The following is a 20,985-nucleotide window of genomic DNA, read 5'->3' as shown; positions in this document are numbered from 1 at the left end:
CTGGGCAAGAACAAATACGGGGCAGACATATGGAACAAGATGTTCTCTCTCTCTCTCTCTGGTCTGCCGTTCCACTTCTGAATCATGGAGGAGGGCCGGGTCACTGGCTAAGCCTGTAGAGGAAGCGATGACGCAGTCTACAGGTCTGTCCAGGTCTTGCCCCCCACCTGGGCCCAGGTATGGCACCTCTCCCACAGGCTAGTTTACACTGCGTTTCTGTTTGGAAGAAGGTCCCAAGCCAGAGCACGGAGACCAGTGTTCGGAGGAGCCTTTTCAGTGACAGCGATAGAGCCCCACACGCCACTGGCCACCCATTCCTGACAGTCATGGCCACTCAGTCTGGGACAGCTGTGTCTCGCCTTACATGAGCTAAATTGGGAACTGGAATGTCACAGCGGTGCCCCTGTGTCCCCACCCCCACAGTAACATTAGTCTCTCTCGGGAGGAACAAACAGTGCTGCCCGCAGAGCGAGCAAGAGGGTGGTTTGGGGAGACAGGAGGAGAATCTCACAGGGAGAGAGAGATAAACTACAAGTGCCTGGTGAGGGTTCCGAGCAGACAGAGTGTCTGGAAATAGCCCAGGGAGAGAGGAGCTGTTAGAGGAAGGGACAGGAAGCACCGCTCTTTCCAGAGGGAGCAATATCAGGGATCCCAAGAATCTACAGTCAGCCTAAACTGACAGCGGAAGGGCGCGCAGGCAGGGGGAGAGAAGGCCAGCAACAGGGCCACAGCAAGGCACCAGAGCACCGCGGGATGAACTTCACGGTGGGTTTCAAGCCGCTGCTGGGGGATGCACACAACATGGACAACCTGGAGAAGCAGCTCATCTGCCCCATCTGCCTGGAGATGTTCTCCAAGCCCGTGGTGATCTTGCCGTGCCAACACAACCTGTGCCGCAAGTGTGCCAACGACGTCTTCCAGGTGGGCTGGGACAGGTGGGGGACGGTGGGGGACAGGTGGGGGTCGGTGGGGGACAGGTGGGGGACAGGTGGGGGATGGTGGGGGACAGGTGGGGGTCGGTGGGGGACAGGTGGGGGACAGGTGGGGGACAAGTGGGGGATGGTGGGGGACGGTGGGGGACGGTGGGAGTCGGTGGGGGACAGGTGGGGGACAGGTGGGGGATGGTGGGGGACAGGTGGGGGGTGGTGGGGGACAGGTGGGGGATGGTGGGGGACAGGTGGGGGATGGTGGGGGACAGGTGGGGGATGGTGGGGGTCGGTGGGGGACGGTGGGGGACAGGTGGGGGACAGGTGGCGGATGGTGGGGGAGAGCCCACCCCTGGGAGCCGGTGAAACTGCCCTGGCTGAGAGGCAGGAGAGTTGAGGGTCCCAGAGTAAGGTCCCAGAGTAAGGTCCCAGAGTCAGCATGAGTCAGCAGCTACCCTGAGGCTGGTAAGCATAACCTGTGTCTACAGCAACTAGAAAGTGGGGTCCACCCAGCACAGCAGAAACTGGAAAGGAAGATCGATGGTCTCGCATGGGCTTAGTGGGAGCTTGGACTAGATTTCATTCATTTTGAGGCTTTTATATGTATATGTATATACATATACATATACAAACACACACACATATGAGAGAGAGAGATAAATTTTTTTAAACAAACTCTGGAGAAAAGATCAAGGATATATTGAGATCTTTCTCTCTCTCTCTCTCTCTCTCTCTCTCTCTGTGTGTGTGTGTGTGTGTGTGTGTGTGTGTGTGTTAGCTAGTGTGGCTACCAGACCTCAACTTGAGTTTGATTCCCAAAACATAAATGATGGAAAGAGAGAACTGACTCACAAAAGTTGACCTCTGACCTTCACTTATATGAACACAGACAGACAGGCGCACACACACACACACACACACACACACACACACACACTTTAAACAATAACCTGGTGTGGTGGTGTATGTATGCCTGTAATTCGAGCACTTGGGAGGCTAAAACAAGGGGATTGTCATTGTTTGGTTTTGTTTCTGAGTCAGGGTCTCTGTAACCCTGGCGGCTGTCCTGAAGCTCACTATTCAAACCGGGCTGACCTTGAACTCACAGAAGATCCTCTTGCCTCTGCCTCTCTCGTACTGGGATTAGAGACATCGCTGCCATGCTAGCAAGTGTCACCTTATTTACATAGTGAATTCTGATCCAACTTGGGCAACAAAACAAGACCGTTTCAAAAAGTAAATAAGAAAGAGAAAACTAAAATTAAAAATTGTTGGGGCTGGGGATTTAGCTCAGTGGTAGAGCGCTTACCTAGCAAGCACAAGGCCCTGGGTTCAGTCCCCAGCTCCGAAAAAAAGAACCAAAAAAAAAAAAAAAAATTGTTGGTAAACCGGTGAGAAATCCTTCCATACCAACAGAACTGTGTGTATTTGAGGCAGAGCCCTCTGTCCCTGAGGGGTCTGATAAGACACAGTGGGCCACAGCAGGAACATTCTCTCCAGTTTCACACCGGTGATCCTTCCTGACCTAGTAGGAGATAAATGGTATCCAGGCGACTTACAGACAGACAGACAGACAGACAGACAGACGGCAGAAACAAAATTGTACTTCCCAGAAATGCCTGGGTGTCTGTGGTCATGAGGCCAAGCATAACTAGGTGAAGTCACAGCACTATTTTATCTACACATCTCCAACGCAAAAACAGAAGAGCTGAGCACGGCTGCAAACCCAGCCCTTGGGAGGTTAAGGCTGGCTTGGGCTGCATAAGACGCTGTCTAGCCAACTAACTAACCAACTAACTAACTAACCAACTAACTAACTAACCAACTAACTAATCAACTAACTAACCAACCAACCAACTAACCAACCAACTGACTAACTAACTAACCAACTAACTAACCAACTGACTGACTAACTAACCAACTAACTAACTAACCAACTAACTAAATAAATAAACCAGAGTCCTTTATAAGTTCCTAGGCTTGCCTCCTGGCTCTGTGTCTTGGTAGAGGTCTGAGTAGTTTATGACTGCATCAGAGGTCAGGGAGAATGAAGGAACAGAACTCACATGTACAGACACCGGACCTCACAGATGAAGTAACCTGGATTCCTCAGAGCTGGCTCTCCTGGTGGGCAATCTGTGATGGGAACACCAGGAATACACTTCTTGCCAGGAGCCAGCCTGGGATCCAGCGAGGAAGGAGCACCACAGGCTGGAGGCTAGCCTGCTCTATGTAGCAAGTATACCTGTATACCTGTAGAGTAAGACCCGTCTCAAAAGAGGAAAAGATAACTGTCTGGGGCTGAAGAGAGGACTCGGTGGTCAAGAGCATTTGTTGCTCTCCCAACCAACCCAAGTCCAGTTCCCAGCATCCACGTGGTGGCTCGCAACCATCTGTAACTCCAGTTCCAGGGGCTCTGATGCCCCCTTCTGACCCCCATGGACACCATGCATGCAGGCAAAATACATACACACAACATAAATCTTTAAAGTAGAAGAGTAAGAGTTCTCCCTCCTTATCACAGTGTGAGGAAATGAGTTGAGCACAGATTCCCCTCCCCCCTCTTCCTTCCTCTGGTGCTGTGGTTAACCAGGGCCTTGTGTGCATGCATCCTGCCACTGACCTATACCACAAGCCCCATACAGGCTATTGTTTTTAAATATTTATTTGCCATCCATATGTGTGCACATGCCTGTGCATACAGGTGCCCATGGAAGCCAGAAGAGTGTCTTAGGTGCCCTGGGGCTGGAGTTGTAGGTGTTTGTGAGCGATTATGTAGGTATTGGGAACCAGACTCTAGCCCTCTGAAAGAGCAGCGTGTGCTAGCAACTGCCAGGCTGCCTCTCCCACCTCCTCAGTGGATCTTAGCTTCACTGAGATTAGGCCTCCAGGTTTCTTGGTACAGCATATTTGAAGGCAACGATTGGGCTAAGTTAGGACATCATAGCATGTGTGTATGCCCCATCTGTCTTCTGCTCCTTCACTGAGTAGCCAACACCCCAGAATTTCTCCTTCCATTGTCCTCTTCAGGGTTCCTTTTATTCTGAGCATCTAAACTTGCTATTGTTTGGGACTAGAGGCCTGGATTTCTCTGTCTTGGGGCCTAGATTGCATGTTGTTCTGACCCTGTCTCAAACCAACAAATAAAACACAAATTTCTTGCCACCTGTGGTGGTGTACTCCTGTAATCCTAGTATCCAGGAGGCTGAAGCAGCAGGATTGTCACGAGTTCGAGGCCAGCCTGTGCTGCATAGCTAGTTCTGTGTAAGTGGCTATGCCTCCCCATGGCTCACGTTGGGAGGAATAAGTTTTCTCCCTCCACTCTGTGGAAGGCGGGGATTGAACCTCAGGTCGTCAGGCTTGGCGACAGGCACCTTTACCCACTGAGCTGTCTCCCTGGCCCTGAGGTATCTCGCTATTAGAAGCCAAAATATGTGAAGCCAAAGAGAAGTTTAGAAAACTAAGAAAAGTATTCTGTAAAAAGTAGCCCAGAGCTGGACATGGCAGCACATGCCTTTAACCCCTGCACTCAAGAGTCAGAGACAGGTGGGTCTATTCCAAGTTCCAGGCCAGTCAAGACTCTGTAGCGAGACCCTGTCTAACAAACAAACTCGAGAATGTTGACTTGAGAATAATAAAGTTTGTAGCACAGACTACGAATAGCCTTCCTTCTTCCAGGCACAATATCAAAGCTCTAGAAAGCGTATCTGGGCCCAGAGAGATCTAGGAAGATTTGGGGACAAAATCTGTGCAGGAGCAGGTGCAGTAGCACACACTTGTTGGTGCCGCTCAGGAGGCTGAGGTGAGAAAGATCACTTGAGCCTGTGAGTTTTGAGTCCCATATTGAGGACAAGGAGCCAGGAGTTAACGGAGGACTCGCCTGGTTCACACAGAGCCCTGCACCAAGCAAACCAAGTGTGCTAGCTCACGCCTATAAACCCAGACTCGGGAGGTGGAGGCATGGTGAGTTTGAGGCCAGCCTGGGCTACATGAAACCCTGTAGGCCCTCAAGGTTCTATGATGGTTCTGTAATCTGGAGCACAGCACCCAGCATTCCTCAGGGAGCTAGTGGACAGCACAGTCCCTGGTGCTTTATTTGGGAGGGCCTGGGGGAGGCTGACCCAGTTACCCAGCTGCACCCCCTGTCTATTCATCCCAGCTCAGTCTGAGAGATGAGCATATTTCATTTTTCACACATTGCCTCCACATTTTGACAAGTCTAGGCATAATCAGATTGTCTGTTTTCTAAGTACGGTGACAAGAATAGGACTTTTAGTTCCTCCAACTTCAAACCACTAAGGGAAAAAAAAAGCCTTCAGAACATTGCCTAGAAAGTTAACAGTTATGAACACGATGCCAGTATACCACATTTAAATTTTTATGTGTACATTTTTTTTCAAACACCTTGGAAGTTTGTAGCATGGAAAATGAATCCACTGCTAACTTCCGATCTTTAATTCCCTTCACCAAATACAAACAGGCATTATCATTCTCATACTTCTGAGACTTTCTAGAAAGCTCCGTGCTTAGCTACATGCTTGCTCATGTAGATACACATCAACTAAGCCCATCTTTTTTTTTTTTTTTTTTTCTTTTTTTCGGAGCTGGGGACCGAACCCAGGGCCTTGCGCTTCCTAGGCAAGCGCTCTACCACTGAGCTAAATCCCCAACCCCAAAGCCCATCTTTTTTAATTAGTTCCTCATCATCCTCCCCCTCTCCCTCCTCCCCCTCCTCCCCCTCCTCTCCCTGCTCCCCCTCCTTCTATTCCTCTTTTCCTCCCTCTCCCCTTCCCCCTTCCTTCCCTCCTCTCCCTCCCCACTCTTCCTCCCCTCCTGTTCTTCTTCTCTCTGCCCCTCTTCTCCTCCTCCTTCTTCCTTGTATGTGTTTTGAGGCAAGATTTCTCTGTGTACCCTGGCTGTTCAGGAACTTGCTCTGTAGACCAGACTGTCCTTGAACTCAGAGATCTGCCTGCCTCTGCCTTCCAAATGCTGGGATTAAAGAAGAAAGCCCAACCTTATTTTTTAAAAATTGTCCCATATCCATATGTTGAAGACACAGTATGTCTTTTGTTTTGGTATATGATTTGGTTATTTTATCTTTAAGTACATATTATTTTTGGTGGGGCACATGCATAGAAGTCAGAGTAAACTTTATAGTGTCAGCTCTCTCCCACTTTTGCCTGGTTTCTGGGAATCAAACTCAAGTCACTAGGGCTGTGGGGCAAATGTCTCTTCCCTTTAGCTCTGCTGGCTCTATTTTAGCTTTTTGAGACATCTTATTCTGTAGCCCAGGCTAACTTTCTGCCTTAGCCTCCCAAGAGCCCGAATACAGATGTGAGCCACCACACCCAGCTGTGCTTCCTGTTTGAGGTAGCAGCACAGTGTTATGACCGGGCCACCGTCTATTCAATCCACCTGCTAAAATGTTTAATGTTAGTGATCACCCACTGTTTGCTGGGGGAGCTATGATTGCTGTGTTCAGCTGCGGGTGGAGCTCAGTTGGTAAAGTGCTTACCTAGCACACACAGAGCTCTGGGTTTGAAACCCAACACCACATAGACCACACGTGCTGCTACACATCTATAATCCCAACACAAGAGGTGGAAACAGGAACCAGAAGTTCAAGATCATCCTCGGCAATGCAGTGATTTGGGCGAGAGCCCGGGCTACACACGACACTGTTTTGTTTTGTTCTTTTTTTCCAGGGGCAATTGTTGATCAAGATTAAGGATTTGAGGGAAATGTCTATGATCTAATCCTGGCTCACCTAACATAATTATCTTCATTTTTGCCTAATACTTTTATCATTGTTGCTTGAGATAGAATCTCACCATAGCATAAGCTAATCTGGTACTCACTATGTAAATGAGGCTGGTCTTGAACTCGTAACTCTTCTCTTGCCTCAGTTTCCCCAGTATTTTCATAAACCAGATTACCTTCAATCCCTCTTCTCTCTACTATTCTACTCGGCTGCTGTTATTATTCTATTTAGAGCTGTAACTCTCCTTCCCCCTAATCTGAAACAGAAAACTTCAAAATATGGCATTAACCCCTCTAATTTCTCCCCCTCCCTCTCCACACCTGCACCCACTCAGCTACCAAAAATTTTGACGAGAGCAAAGCTGTTGGTGTGGGAATTGGACACAAACATCTTCCCCTGTGTTTCTCTATTTGTAAACTCTATTCACGTCCAAGCTACTTTAAAGCCAGCCTTCAGTGTATTTTTGTATCTGCCTCCGCTTTGCTGTGGGCAACTTGTTTCTGAGAAGCAACCTGTTGTCATTTAGCAAGAGACCAGAAGGAACAGGAAGGAGGAAGGCAAGCCAGGGAGAACTTTACACACATAGGAAGCTGCAAAGAGAAGCCTTCTGGACTGTGGCTTTGTTCTGTGAGTGTAGAGCTTGCCTAGTGTGCATAAACCCTGATTTTGACCCCCAGCATTGCAGAAATGAGGCAGAGTGGTGTAGTGGTTCATAATTGTAAACGCTGTACTTGATAAGTACAGGCAGGAGGGTCAGAAATGTCACAAGTCATCCTTACCTCTACATAGTGAGTTCGAGGCCAGCCTGAGCTATTAAAGACAGTGTGTGTGTGGTGTGTGTGTGTGTGTGTGTGTGTGTGTGGTGTGTGTGTGTGTGTGTGTGTGTGTGTGAGAGAGAGAGAGAGAGAGAGAGAGAGAAGAGAGGAGTCTGGGAAACGTCTGCTCTGCTTAATTTATAGCTTTTTAAAGTTTTATTTGTTTGCTTGTTTTACCTCCCGACCGCAGTATCCCCTCCTTCCTCTCCTCCCATGCATGCACATGTGGAGGACAGAGGCTGACAGCAGACGTCTTCCACTTAGGGCTTGTATGGGTGATCACATTTAAAGCCTTTCTCATCTGCTATCAGGGTCCCCAGCTGACGACACATTCTTCCCTGCCTCTCAGTCCCTGGGTCAGGAGTGGACCCTTGTTTCCCAGCTCCAGGTCTATGCCTTTCCCTCCTCTCGAAGACAACATTTTAGCTTTAAGTAAGAACTGGATTTCCTATGGCTGGGCCACCTTTCACCAGATGTCTTCTGCCTATTCTATCCCTGTGCTTTTTTCCAGTGTGATCTAGGCTCGCAAAAGCCACAGAGCCAGCAGGTCGGGAGTGGTAGCCTCCAACACGGGTGACTGAGCTTGTGTACCATATTAGCGTTCTCTGGGTAACCAGGGAAGAGGGAAACACTATGTGTGCACCTTTGCCAGAGTGACTCGATTGATAGAACTTCTCTAGACAGACTACAGAGGGACCAGAAGGCATCGTGCAGGCCTTGAGAGAAAGGTTCAGACCATGATGGCTGCACCAAATCCTTAAACAAAGCCTAGAATTCAGCTCCTTCACCCCATTTTTTGTTGGTTGGCCCAGGGTCTCCTGTGTTTCAGGAGAACCTTGAACCCAGTCCATACTGGAGTCTGACCTTGAACTTCTCATCCTTTTGCTTTTACCTCCCAAGTGCTGGTAGAGGCAGTGCCTCCCACCTCACCCAGATCACATGATGCTGGAGACCAAACCCAGGGCCTTGTGCACATCAGGCAAACACTGCCAACTGAGGGACATCCTCAGACAGTTTTCTTCATTCTTCTTGTTTTCCGTGGTCTTGAGGATGGAGCACACCAAGTACCAGGCTACAGAGCCTCACCTCTCAATCCATTCATTTCCTCTTAACTTTCACGTGAGAAGGGGAGCGGCTATTTCATACCCCATGGCTCTATGTGATCATCTATTTTCCCATAGATTTAAGATCGTGGACATTTCCTTCATGTTCACGTTGTGCTTCTTATTTCACTGGGCGCCTTCACAGACATGATTCCACTGAGTGCTGCTATGCCTGTGGCAGGAGAGAGAACACTGAATACAGGTCACAGTCACACGAAGGGACAGGGTAGGGACATTCATCCCCGTGTCCTGTCCTGTTTCTTAGGGCGGTGGGATTTCCACTACATATCATGGTGGCATAAAATGTACTTTACGGGGCTGACTCTGAGCCAAAGACGACAGTTGTGGCATATGACAGTCAGCTATTTCTCAAGGTAGCAAGATAAACAGAAATGGAAGAGCAGATTTTGATAACTGAATATTAATTAGGTGCAGAGATCTTTTCCCAGAATAGAATCTGCCATATTTTTGAATATTCCTTAAGGTTTCCATCAATACCCCTGAATCTAAAATTTCTACTTGTGATGAGGAAATTTAGGGACCTACATACCGGGCAGAGAGTAATTCCTTTTCTTGTCCTGTGGACCACCCAACTTTCAGTCTGTGAAGTCCACGACCCTTTCTACACTTGACCTTAGACAAAGGCCAAGAAACAATTTGTGGTTTCATTTCTTCTCTGGAGACAGAGTCTCACCATGTAGCCTTGCCGGTTGACCAGGCTGTCATCGAGCTCACAGAGATTCACTCTGCGTTCCAGAGCTGGGATTAAAGGCATGCACCATCACCACCACCAGCGGGCGATTTCCCAATTTTCATACAAGCTCCCGTAGCCTCTCCATCTCCTCAAGTGGTTTTCAGCACCTCTTTCTTGGCAATCTGTCTATCCTGACTTCAAACCCATCCCAAGTGGCACTTTCAATATCGGACCCTGCAAACTGACAATAGTTTTCTAAGGTTCTCCCAAACCTTACTTGGTTGGTTCTTTTTTATGGCACTCTAGCGCCCCCTGCTGTTCCCGAGTAGTCTGAGCATTGAATTTTTTGAACAAACGAATGGTTTTAGTTCTGTGTTTGATCTTTTCAAACTCCAGAGTCCCTGTAAGAAATTTGGAAATTGGGGCTGGGGATTTAGCTCAGTGGTAGAGTGCTTACCTAGGAAGCGCAAGGCCCTGGGTTCGGTTCCCAGCTCCGAAAAAAAGAACCAAAAAAAAAAAAAAAGAAATTTGGAAATTATATAGAAGCGATTGTGTGTGGTGCTGCACACCTGTAACCCAAGAACTTGGGAGGTGGAGGCAAGAAAATCGGAAATTCGAGCTGGAGTTTAAGGTTAACTTGGGTTACCCTGTCTAAAAAGAAAAGAAAAAAGTTGCTGTGACAACTTTAATCTCAGAGAAAGAAAGATAAAAGTCAAAAGAGAGAGGGGAAAGAAAAGAAGTCAGATACGCTGACGAGCTGTACCTTTTACTCAGATTGCATTGCTGTTGCCTAGGGAACGATGCTGGGATTGCAAGCATGCGCCGCCCCGCCCAGCTTTCCCATGGGTTCTGGGTTTTGAACTCAGATCCTCGATCATGTGAGGCAAGCATTTAAACTCGCTATCTCAGCTCGCGCTCGCTCTCTCTCTCTCTCTCTCTCTCTCTCTCTCTCTCTCTCTCTCTCTCTCTCTCTCTCACACACACACACACACACACACCTGTTTTAGCAGTTGCCTGACCTCGCTGGCCCTGCCTGCCTTCTTTGGACAGGCTAGGTGATAGGTGAAGACATAGTTGCTGGGAGGCCCCTCTCCTCCCTCAAGCTTTTCCTGAACATGCTTCATGAGTGCCAGCTTTAGTCAAGTAATTTAGCTCCCTCCAGGACAAACAGGCCTCAAGGTCTCTTGCTACTGCCTCACCTATTTGGGTTCTAAATATTGATAGGGTATTGTATCGAGCAGGAAAAACAAAAACAAACAAACAAACAAACAAACAAACAAAAACTATGGCTCTCACTTAAAAAGGAATTAGAAAGTTTATTTTGGAAGCGAATATGAGTGACGAAGACTTGGGAAGACAGGGTCAAGTTATCCCAACTTGTTCCAACATGGTGGGAGTTACTTGAAGGCTCTCATCAGTTTAAGAAGTGTTTCGATGGCGTTTCCATTTTATCCTGTGTGTGTACCTTCTGTGTGGGAGTCAGAGGTGTAGCGGCTTCCATCATACTGGTCCAGGGGATGGGACTCAGATCACTGGGCGACCTTTCTTCTCCCTGGTCCTTATAAAGTATCTACAGTAGCAGAAGCAAAAAGTTGTAAATGAAGGCACTTATGAAATACTTTAGTGGAGCTCTGCAGCTGTGGTGCACGCCTCTGATCCCAGCACTTTGGAGGCAAGGCGGATGGAGCTCTGTGAGTTTGAGGCTAGCCTGGTCTACATAGTGAGTTCCAGGATAGCTAGAGTTGCATAGTGAAACAGTCTCTAAATTAATTAATTGATTAAAAATAAAGTATCTTGGGCTGGAGAAATGGCTCAGCGGTTAAGAGCACCCGACTACTCTTCCAGAGGTCCTGAGTTCAATTCCCAGCAACCACATGGTGGCTCACAACCATCTGTAAAGAGATCTGATGCCCTCTTCTGGTGTGTCTAAAGACAGCTACAGTGTACTTATATATAATAAATGAATAAATCTTTTAAAAAAAAGTATCTTAGTGGAAATCTCAAGTAAGGGGGTTAGAGTCAAGTACTGAAGACTCTGGTAACAGCCTTTGGGTATCATAGATGACATTTTTAATTGGGGGGGGCAGTAGCGGAAGCTAGTGGTATGTCTGTACATTACAGAAGGAATTTGCCGAGTCACCACAGAGATGGATATCAGGGCAGACACAGAGGTGAGCAATGAATGGCCATTAAGAGAACTAAAAGCCAGATAATTTGGCTGTGGACCTGCAACAGTGCAACATTCTAACTCCCCACACTCATGGCCGTTCCCAGCCAGTGGTGAAGAATCTTTACAATGGGCATGGCTCTCCAAAGCTTCTGACGTCAGTTCACACCCGTGACCAGACCCTTTAAACATTCCCTAAACTTGCCAGTGTTCATAAAATCCTTAGGGGAAGTAAGAAAGACGGGTTACCCGCCCAGCCTTCAGTAATCTCAAACCCTCCTGTTCCAGCTCCGTGACTTTCAAGAAACCCCAAGAAGAGCTGTGTTTACAGCAGAGCTCTCTGCTCTCCACAAACAAAGCTATCCGGCTCCGTAGGGCCATGATTCCTGCCTGGCCACCGGAGAAAAGAAGGAGACTCGGAGCACTTTGGGGGCTCTGTGTGTGATGAAATGGTGCCGTAGCCACCAAGAGTCTTCTGATCCTACATCCCCGTTGGCACACATGGATTTAGAGACCCCAGGAGCCCCCCTGTACAAAATTCTCACAACCATGCAAAGTCAGCAGTGACTACTGTTTCCACTGTTTTCTACGAGGTCACGAGTCTCTAGTCCAGTGGCTCTCAACTTTCCCAATGCTGTAGCTGAGGATGACCCCAGACCTCCTATGGAGCTGATCCTCCTGCCTCTACCTCCCAAGTGCACCACTATGCCCCTGGGGTTCAAACCTAGGCCAGCACTCTACAACTGAGCCACACCCCAGTCCTGGTTGCAATTCCTCGGCCCCTGTTCAGCATTTGATCTGTGTGCCTCTTCCTAGTACTAGAGAGAAGCTCTATTGTGGCCCAGTGTTTTATCCCAGTATTTGGGAGACAGAGACAGGTAGCTAGACATTGGAGGCCATTTTTGTGTATATAGAGTGTTTGAGGACAGCCTGGACTACCTAAGACCCTGTGTCAGAGAAAGGGGGTGGGGCAGATCTGGGAATTGGGGGAGGCAAACCTATAACCCCAGCACTTGGGAGGTCAATGTAGGAGGATCACGAGTTCAAGGTTATCTTCCATTCACGTGGAGTTTGCAATGAGCTTTATGATCTTGCCGAACATACCTGCACACGCACACACATGCACACCACCTTTCATGTGCTCACAAGGGTCCAAGCTGGAGGACACTAGCTATGCTGCCAGTCTCTTGCCTACAGTCCACACTCCTGTCAAAGCCACATGCTGGACGCCATGTGAGGCTCTGCATGCAGGGACACTCGAGCAGAGGCAGAGGAAATCATTTGTCAGACTGTTGTCTGGGAACACCAGATGCAGAGAAGAGCTCCTGTGTCAGCCCACCGACTGCCTTCCCTGTCACCTCACTACATCGTTGTCCTGTCGCCTGTCTTCTCAGGCCTCTAACCCTCTGTGGCAATCCCGGGGCTCCACAACTGTGTCTTCAGGAGGACGTTTCCGCTGCCCATCTTGTAGGCACGAGGTTGTCCTGGACCGGCATGGCGTCTACGGCCTGCAGCGGAACCTGCTAGTGGAGAATATTATTGACATCTACAAACAGGAGTCCTCCCGGTAAGATTCCTGGCTGCCTGCCTCTCTGGAGGGAAGAGCCTGAACCCTCGGGGATAGAGGAGTTGTCTCAGGGCTTTCATTGCTATCATGGAACAATGTAGGAAGGAATGGTTTGTTCGGCTCACACTTCCACATCATAGTCATTACTGAAGCCAGGACAGGAATTCAAAAATGGCTGCAGGAACCTGAAGGCAGGAGCTGATGCAGAGACCGTGGAGGGGTGCTGCTTACTGGCTTGCTCCTCGTGGCTTGCTCAGCCTGCTTTGTTAAGGTACAGAGGACCACCTATCCAGGGACGGCCCCACCCACACTGGGCTGGACCCTCCCTCCCCACTAATGACTAACTAAGAAAATGCCCCACGGGCTGGGGATTTAGCTCAGTGGTAGAGCGCTTACCTAGGAAGCGCAAGGCCTTGGGTTCGGTCCCCAGCTCCGAAAAAAAAGAACCAAAAAAAAAAAAAAAAAAGAAAAAAAAAAAAGAAAATGCCCCACAAGCCTGCCTGTAACCCCATCTTATGGAGACATTTTCTTGAGAGGTTCCCTCCTCTCAGATGACTTTAGCCTGTGTAAGCGGACATTCCCCCCAGCGCAGGGAGGAGGAGACAATGGGGAAAGGAGAGAACCTAGGGATCCTCCAGGGAGCCAGTGTTCAATCTTACTCCCTCCTCCTGGTCCGGGACCAAAGTCCACCTCAATGTCCTTGACCTCATCACCCCCCATGACTTCCTGTCCCCTGGAATGGACTCTTCCTGGATCCAGGCCTCCTCTGAGCATTATTTCCCCAAAGTGAGAGCGCTGTGTGTGTAAGGTGCCTACCACTGGTCACAGCCTGACTCCCTGACGGTCGCTCTGTCTTGCCCCTGACCCTCAGGCCACTGCACTCCAAGGCTGAACAGCACCTTATGTGTGAGGAACATGAAGACGAGAAGATTAACATCTACTGTCTGAGCTGTGAGGTGCCCACCTGCTCTCTCTGCAAGGTCTTTGGCGCCCACAAGGACTGTGAGGTGGCCCCTCTGCCCACCATTTACAAACGCCAGAAGGTATGTACTCAGGGAGGGATGGGAAGGGGGTTGGACAGGGCAGTTCTCACTGTACTTAGGTAAGGGGTAGCTGAGCAGGGCAAATCCCCAGCTCTGGTCCTGACTCTGCACATGACCCTGAGGCAATTGCCTGACCTCGCTGGCCTTGCCTGCCTTCTCTGGACAGGCGAGGTGAAGACATAGTTGCTGTCGTCACAGCATCAGCTAATTAATACCTGACGGGAGCCACTTCAGGACCGTATCCACCAAAGGACCAGATGCCCTCAAGAGTGTGAAACCACACAGCTAGCTTCTAGATATGCACGGTTTTAAGATCACAGTAGCTGGCCTCTGAGAAGAGAAGGGCATCCTAGGAGGGGTTGGGAGGGCAGGGCCAGAGAAGTCCTGTAGACAGGAGAGATGCCACTCCTCAGATGACCAATGCTGGCACAGTTCTGGCTAGAGATGGAGGCTGTGCCACAAAACCTGCAAAACGTGTACAGGTAGAGGTGTGTTTGAGTCCCCAAACATCAGCTGGGGTTGAAGTCCCAGGATATCAAGGCAGTCAGCTGTGTCACCTGGCTTTTGACAAACAAATGCAAGTGTCAAGCTGGAGGAAAATACCTTCAGTGCAGGCCCTTAGATTAGGATCAATGCCACAATCTCTCTCAACGGAAGACACACAGAGAAATGGACCACATGAGTGAAGTTATCAGAAACAGTGACACTGGGGCTGGGGATTTAGCTCAGTGGTAGAGCACTTACCTAGGAAGCGCAAAGCCCTGGGTTCGGTCCCCAGCTCAAAAAAAAAAAAAAAAAAAGAAAGAAACAGTGACACTGTGAACCCTCAGGGAATTCAAAAGCTGATATTGAGAACGGAAACTTGCTATGTACACGGTGTTTTTAGAAGATAGAATAATGTCAGGTGTGGTCGAGCACTCAGGATGCTGTGTGGCCAGCCTGGGCTACATAAAGAGTTCCAAGTCAGCCTGGGCTGTATAAGGAAAGACCCTGTTTTAAAGAAAAATAAAGATGAAATAAAACAACGATAACAACAATAACGAAAGGTGGAATTGGAGATATAGGACACTTGCCTTAGCACAAAGCCCTAGATAGATTCCCAGACCTGAAACAGACGTATAAAATGACCATGTAACAGCAGCGGCCTGTTGTGGTGATGTACACTGTAATCTCAGTGACTAGGGAGGCCAAGGAAAGAGGATATCAGATTCAAAGCCAGTGTAGATAATATAGAAAGGCCCAATCAAAGAAAAACCCAAACCAAAACACAGGGAAAATAGATCTGAGAAAGAACTGAGTGGAAGCTAATAACTGTGGGAAAATCAGTAGACGGACCAAGTGATGGATTTCTCAGAAGAATCACTGAATGGAGGAAGAGTACAAACAGGCAAACAAGTGAAAAGGACAAACAAAAAATAGAATGCAGTAGCACCAGGAAGTGGCAGGTGGAGAATGGGAAAGCGGACACAGTCCTATTGGACTCCCAGAAGGACATGAATAGAAGGGAGCAGTGTTGTCTGAGTGGGTAGCCCCAAGACCTCCAGAATTAATGAAAGCTGTGACCCTGCTCATGAAGCATCTAGCCCAGAGTATGGTACATGGTGGGTGTCTAGATAGTGTCACCTCCCCAGCCCTCTAGATCGTTGCAGATGTCCCCAAATGATCCAGGTGGGACGAGAGGGGTTGGGGCTGGGACTTCCAGCTCTAACGCTGGCCCATGTGTGTGTGACAGAGTGAGCTGAGTGACGGCATCGCGATGCTGGTGGCAGGCAACGACCGTGTGCAGGCAGTGATCACGCAGATGGAGGAGGTGTGCCAGACCATTGAGGTAAGCTCGGGCTGGCAGGACAGAGGGGACAAAGTGGTCCGTTCAGAGTCTCCGAGATACACAGAGAAGAGTTCTTTGACTTCTGGTCAGGCTGGTCAAAAAGTTTCCAGACTCTAGCTCATGGTGGGTTGTTTTTAACCAGCTTGCTCCTGGCACCCAGCAGCTCTGTAACGTTGGTCACATTATTTCCCTTTCCCAGGCTTTCATTTTGTTTGTTTTTTTGCTATATTACATGGTGATGACCAGAGGGATGGAGGTAGGATGATAGCAAGTTCCAGGCCAGCCTAAGAGAATTATGGAAATCCTATTTCTAAATAAACTAAATAGGAGACTGAAGGAACGGCCATTCAGAGCCTACCCCACATGTATGTGATATATATATATCATATAAGTATATATATGATATATATATATGCCACCAAAACTAGATAAGATTGATGAAGCTAAAAAGTGCATGCTGAAAGGGACCGGATATAGATCTTTCCTGAGAGACACATCCAGAGCATGTCCAATACAGAGGTCAATGCCAGCAGCAAAACACCGAACTGAGAACAGGACCCCTTGTGGGGAATTAGAGGAAGGATTGAAAGAGCTGAAGGGGTTTGCAACCCCATAAAAACAATAGTGCTTGGGGCTGGGGATTTAGCTCAGTGGTAGAGCGCTTACCTAGGAAGCGCAAGGCCCTGAGTTCGGTCCCCAGCTCCGAAAAAAAGAACCAAAAAAAAAAAAAAAACAAACAAACAAAAAAAAACAAAACAAAAAAAACCAACAGTGCCAACCAACCAGAGCACCCAAGGACTAAACCACTACCGAAAGACTATACATGGATTGGCCCAGGGCTCCAACTGCATATGTAGCAGAGAATAGCCTTGTTAGAGCACCAGTGGAAGGGGAAGCCCTTGGTCCTGCCAAGGTTGGACCCCCAGTGCAGGGGAATGTGGGGGGGAGGGGGGTGGATTAGGGGGAACAACCATATGGGGGGAGGGGGAAGGGATGGGGTCTTATGGGCAGGAAACTGGGAAAGGGAATAACATTTGAAATGTAAATAAAGAAATATATCTAATAAAAAATAAAATTTCAAAAAAAATAAGTAAATAATTGAGCAGGGTGTGAGAGCCCCAAACTATAATGGCAGCACTCTGGAGGCTGAGACAGGGGGATGTCTCATTCAAGGCCCACTTGATCTTGTCTCGAAAATAAGTGGGACGGGAGAGACTGCCCAGTGATTGAGACAAGGTATTGCTACAGCAGATGACCAGAGTTCAGTTCCCAGCACCTGCACTGCAAGGTCAAAACTGCCTGTAACTCCCAGCTTAGAGAATTCAGTCCCTCTGACCTCTGATCGCCATGGGCAAATACACCAAGCACATCGTATACCCAATTGAAAATAATGCAAATAAAATTGTGGCAATAAATAAATAAGCAAAATAAAATGACATAAATGTGAGAGGCATGGGGAGGAGGGGTTTATAGAGGATGGAGGGAGAGAAAAGAGGCTGGGACGTGAGATTATATCAGTGTATATATTCATTTATCAATGAATACATTTAATTAAAATTATGTAATGAGAAACAATTACATACCTTATTATACATAGTTAACCAAACATATTTGAATATTGTGGCAATATTTCCAGTAAATTAATCCTAGAAATTTAGATTTATTGTTTTACTTTCGATTATGTGTGTTCCTGTGTGTCTGTGTATGGGCATGTACACACTAATGTTAGCATGCATGGAGGTCAGAGGAGCTTGTGGATCCTTTGCAGTTACAGGAAGTTGTCATTTAACAAGAATTCTTGGAACAAAGCTTAGGTCCTCTGCAAGAGGAGGACAGACTAACAGCAAAGCCCTTTCTGTACCTCTCTAACCAATGTCTGTATTTTGAAATAAAGCTTAATTTCATAACAGACAAAAAATTACTTGTATTTTAATTTTGGCTTTTGAGACAGGGTTTCTCCATGTAGCCCTGGCTGCCTTGGAACTCCCTCTGTAGACCAGACTCCTAGAGATCTGTCTGCCTCTGAGTTCTGGGATTAAAGGCTTGGGCCAAAAGCGCCCGGATCAACCCAATTAACTTTGAAAGGTGATGCTTGTAGTCACACAGTAGCCACTCATTTGATTTTCTTAACAAGGAAGTGAAAATTCGTTCAAGACAAAGCCAAAGCCAGCCGCGTGGTACTTGGCTCCCAGTGAAGCAGCCTTGAAATTCTTTGACACCTTTGTCATCCCTGTTAACTGAAAACATCTGAGCTGGGTTCTGTGTCCCTAACTCAAGGTGTGACCCTAGCCAGATCGCCTTCCTTCTTGGCTTTCTTAAGTGGGGAGAGGACTAAAATGCCCTGCTCTCGCAGCTCTGGGGGTGCTCAGGAGAGACCTTCTTCATTCAGATTTGCTGTGGTCTTTCAGGACAACAGCCGCAGACAGAAACAACTGTTAAACCAGAAGTTCGAGACCCTGTGCGCGGTTTTGGAGGAGCGCAAGGGCGAGTTGCTTCAAGCGCTGGCTCGGGTGCAAGAGGAGAAGCTGCAGCGCGTGCGTAGCCTCATCCGCCAGTACGGAGACCACTTGGAGGCCTCCTCTAAGCTGGTGGAGTCCGCCATCCAGTCCATGGAGGAGCCGCAGATGGCTCTCTACCTCCAGGTGGGCGGAGAGGGAGGGCGGAGGGCCTTCAGGGTGTCGGGACTCAGGGTTTGGGGAGCGGGGGGGTCAAGTCTTCCCTCCAGAATTTCCACCACCTGGGAAAAGTCACTTTTCCGAGTCGCGCTTCTCTCTCTCTCTCTCTCTCTCTCTCTCTCTCTCTCTCTCTCTCTCTCTCTCTCTCTCTCTCTCCTTCTTAATGAATCGGGATATAAATCCCCTCCTACCCCGCAAGAATTCGTGAGAGTCGGAAATAGGGCTTTGCCAGGGCTGGCCCAGTCCTCACCTTCGTCCTCTTTTTCTCCCCTGCAGCAGGCCAAGGAGCTGATCAACAAGTGAGTGGACTGCTCGGTGGGAAAGGAAGGGACCCTGCGGATTCTTTCCTTCTGACCTGGGAGGGGCTTGAGGGAGAGGAGGAGTCCCCCTGCTGAGCCCTTGTGGCCATCATAGGGTCGGGGCAATGTCGAAGGTGGAGCTGGCTGGACGGCCGGAGCCAGGCTATGAGAGCATGGAGCAATTCTCTGTGATCGTGGAGCACGTGGCGGAAATGTTGCGGACCATCGACTTCCAGCCGGGTGAGGGAGCCGAGGGAGGGACTGTTTAGACGTGCTGAAGGGGTATGAGGTGGGCGCTATGGCCAGGAGAGCAGGGGCTCCACATCACCAGGCCTGCCCTTCCACCTAGGCGCCTCTGGGGATGAAGAGGATGACGAGGTGACTTTGGACGGGGAAGAGGGCAACACAGGGCTGGAGGAGGAGCGGCTGGACGGGCCAGAAGGTGAGAGTTGGACGAAGGTTTAGGGGTGAAGAGTAGTTAGCAAGCTCGTGGCCCCTTGGGTGACTGTCTTCCCGGCGATACCAGGACATGCCACTGTACAGGAACCTCAAAGCGCACCCCCTAGCGCTCTGAAAAGCACTCCTTTTCCCACGGCTTTGGGGAGCCTGTAGGGTCCGGAGTAGTGGAAATCCCGCTGCCTGGGAGCGTTGGCTGTCGGGAGGGCCTTGTTCGTTTGGAGCATCCACCCACCGAGCATTCCCCCCTCCCCCGGTTCAGGTTTGCACTGATCCGACTCTGATCCAGAGCGCACGCCCGGGAGCCAAGGGATGCTGAGGATCTGCGCAGAGACCATCGCGCTACCCATCTCGGCCTCCACCCCCAGGGATGGTTCTCAATAAAGAACTCATGTGTCCCACGTCCCACGTCCTCAGCTCCTTTCACTGCCCACTCCTAGGCTCAACTATAGAAGCAACCTCGCCATTACTCTGCCCTTTCTCAACCCCAGACCATCTGAAGGGGTGGAGGTGAAATAGTCCGAAGTGGCACCTCCTTTACATCAGAGGTGGCCTCCTGAGCCGGAGACCCTGAAAGGTGTCTGGGTTGGGGTCTCAGACCACCGAGTTCCGGGATTTGGCGGGTTGGGGGAAGGGCCATAGGAACTTTACTGATAGGCTGCCTCTCCCATCCCACTACGCATGCTTGTCTCTCCTACCGGCCTGGAGAGCCCCACTCTCCCAAAAGTTCTTACCCTACTGTGGTTGCCGGTGCCCCCTCACCCCTGTAACAGAAGATAGAGGCTAAGCTCTTGGGCAGTTTTATTAAAAAATATCCAGTCAGAGTGTTCAGGGTAACTCTGGGCGGCGCTGCAACGCGGGACTGAGCCAGCTCCGGTTGTGCGCGCTCCAGCCCCGGGGTAGGTGGGGGAAAGGGTCAAGGCTTTCTGGACCCCATACGGGGCCGATCACTTGCCCACCGAATCGAATATGATGCGGTTCTGCTCTGCGCGCTCGCGCTGGCTCTGTGTCCGAGCTAGCTCTAGCAGGGTCCGCAGCAGGTGGAAGGTGAGGTCGATGGACAACGGCGGGTCGTCTCGTCGTTGCCGCTCGCCTGCAGGCTCAGATCCCGCGCGGCGCGGGAAGCGCTCCGCTAACAGCAAGAGGAGTGCGCGGACACCTCCGCCCTGATTCCGCACTCCGGGGTTCCATCGCAGATTCGGATCCTGGACCACATTCGCCGCCGCAGCCGCTGGGCTCCACTGGCTGCTCTCCGGGCGCAGCTGAACCAGAAGCAGCAACGCTACCAGGAGCGTAGCGCGTCCCCTCTGCCTCATGGTGCCGCCTGCCCTGGACACACAGGGGCAGCATAGGGTGAGATGCACTTGGAGCAGTCACAGGTGACACGAGCCCCTTCGCGCACACGCCCAATGTCCCCGCTAGGACCCTCCAGCTGTTGCCTGGTGTCCACAACCTGCCCACCAGCCCAAGGCGCTGTGCCACTCCAGTTCCACCCCTCCCTCCTTTCCCTCCGGGCAGGTCAAAGTGGGTGGGCTTAGTGCAGAGTCCTGGCGGTAAGGGAGTCTGGATCGTTTGCTCCAAGCCACTCACAGGTTATCGGAGTGTCTATCCAGTGCAAGATGGAGCTCCAGTCTCTGTCCCCGGGGACGGG

At 49.6% G+C, this 20,985-nt stretch overlaps 2 protein-coding genes across 2 annotated transcripts; one reads left to right on the top strand and one right to left on the bottom strand.

Annotated features, from left to right (window-relative positions):
- The first annotated feature begins 569 nt into the window (after positions 1-569).
- On the top strand, positions 570-19,739 carry Trim54 (tripartite motif-containing 54). Its single transcript, NM_001013217.1, has 9 exons — positions 570-921; positions 12,861-13,033; positions 13,905-14,076; positions 15,809-15,904; positions 18,313-18,546; positions 18,856-18,878; positions 18,994-19,118; positions 19,228-19,320; positions 19,597-19,739. Exons 1-9 carry the CDS (start codon positions 754-756, stop codon positions 19,605-19,607), a joined length of 1,095 nt encoding a protein of 364 aa, NP_001013235.1. The 5' UTR covers positions 570-753; the 3' UTR covers positions 19,608-19,739.
- Positions 19,740-20,128: 389 nt separating this feature from the next.
- Positions 20,129-20,959, bottom strand: Ucn (urocortin). Its single transcript, NM_019150.2, has 2 exons — positions 20,925-20,959; positions 20,129-20,663 (listed from the first exon to the last, which is right to left on the bottom strand). The coding sequence occupies exon 2, from the start codon at positions 20,648-20,650 to the stop codon at positions 20,282-20,284; it is 369 nt and encodes a 122-aa protein (NP_062023.1). The 5' UTR covers positions 20,651-20,663; positions 20,925-20,959; the 3' UTR covers positions 20,129-20,281.
- Between the last annotated feature and the right edge of the window lie 26 nt (positions 20,960-20,985).

This window comes from Rattus norvegicus, chromosome 6 (assembly GCF_036323735.1).
Source record: "Rattus norvegicus strain BN/NHsdMcwi chromosome 6, GRCr8, whole genome shotgun sequence".
NCBI classification, from domain to species: Eukaryota; Metazoa; Chordata; class Mammalia; order Rodentia; family Muridae; genus Rattus; species Rattus norvegicus.
Note: the sequence above shows the minus strand (reverse complement) of the source record. Positions and strands in the feature narration are given on the sequence as shown.

Coding starts and splice junctions, on each gene's coding strand:
- Trim54 (NM_001013217.1), top strand. CDS start 754: ATGAACTTCACGGTGGGTTTCAAGCCGCTGCTGGGGGATGCACACAAC. Junction 18,879..18,993: donor GCCAAGGAGCTGATCAACAA/GTGAGTGGACTG, acceptor TGGCCATCATAG/GGTCGGGGCAATGTCGAAGG. Junction 19,119..19,227: donor GACCATCGACTTCCAGCCGG/GTGAGGGAGCCG, acceptor CCTTCCACCTAG/GCGCCTCTGGGGATGAAGAG.
- Ucn (NM_019150.2), bottom strand. CDS start 20,650: ATGAGGCAGAGGGGACGCGCTACGCTCCTGGTAGCGTTGCTGCTTCTG.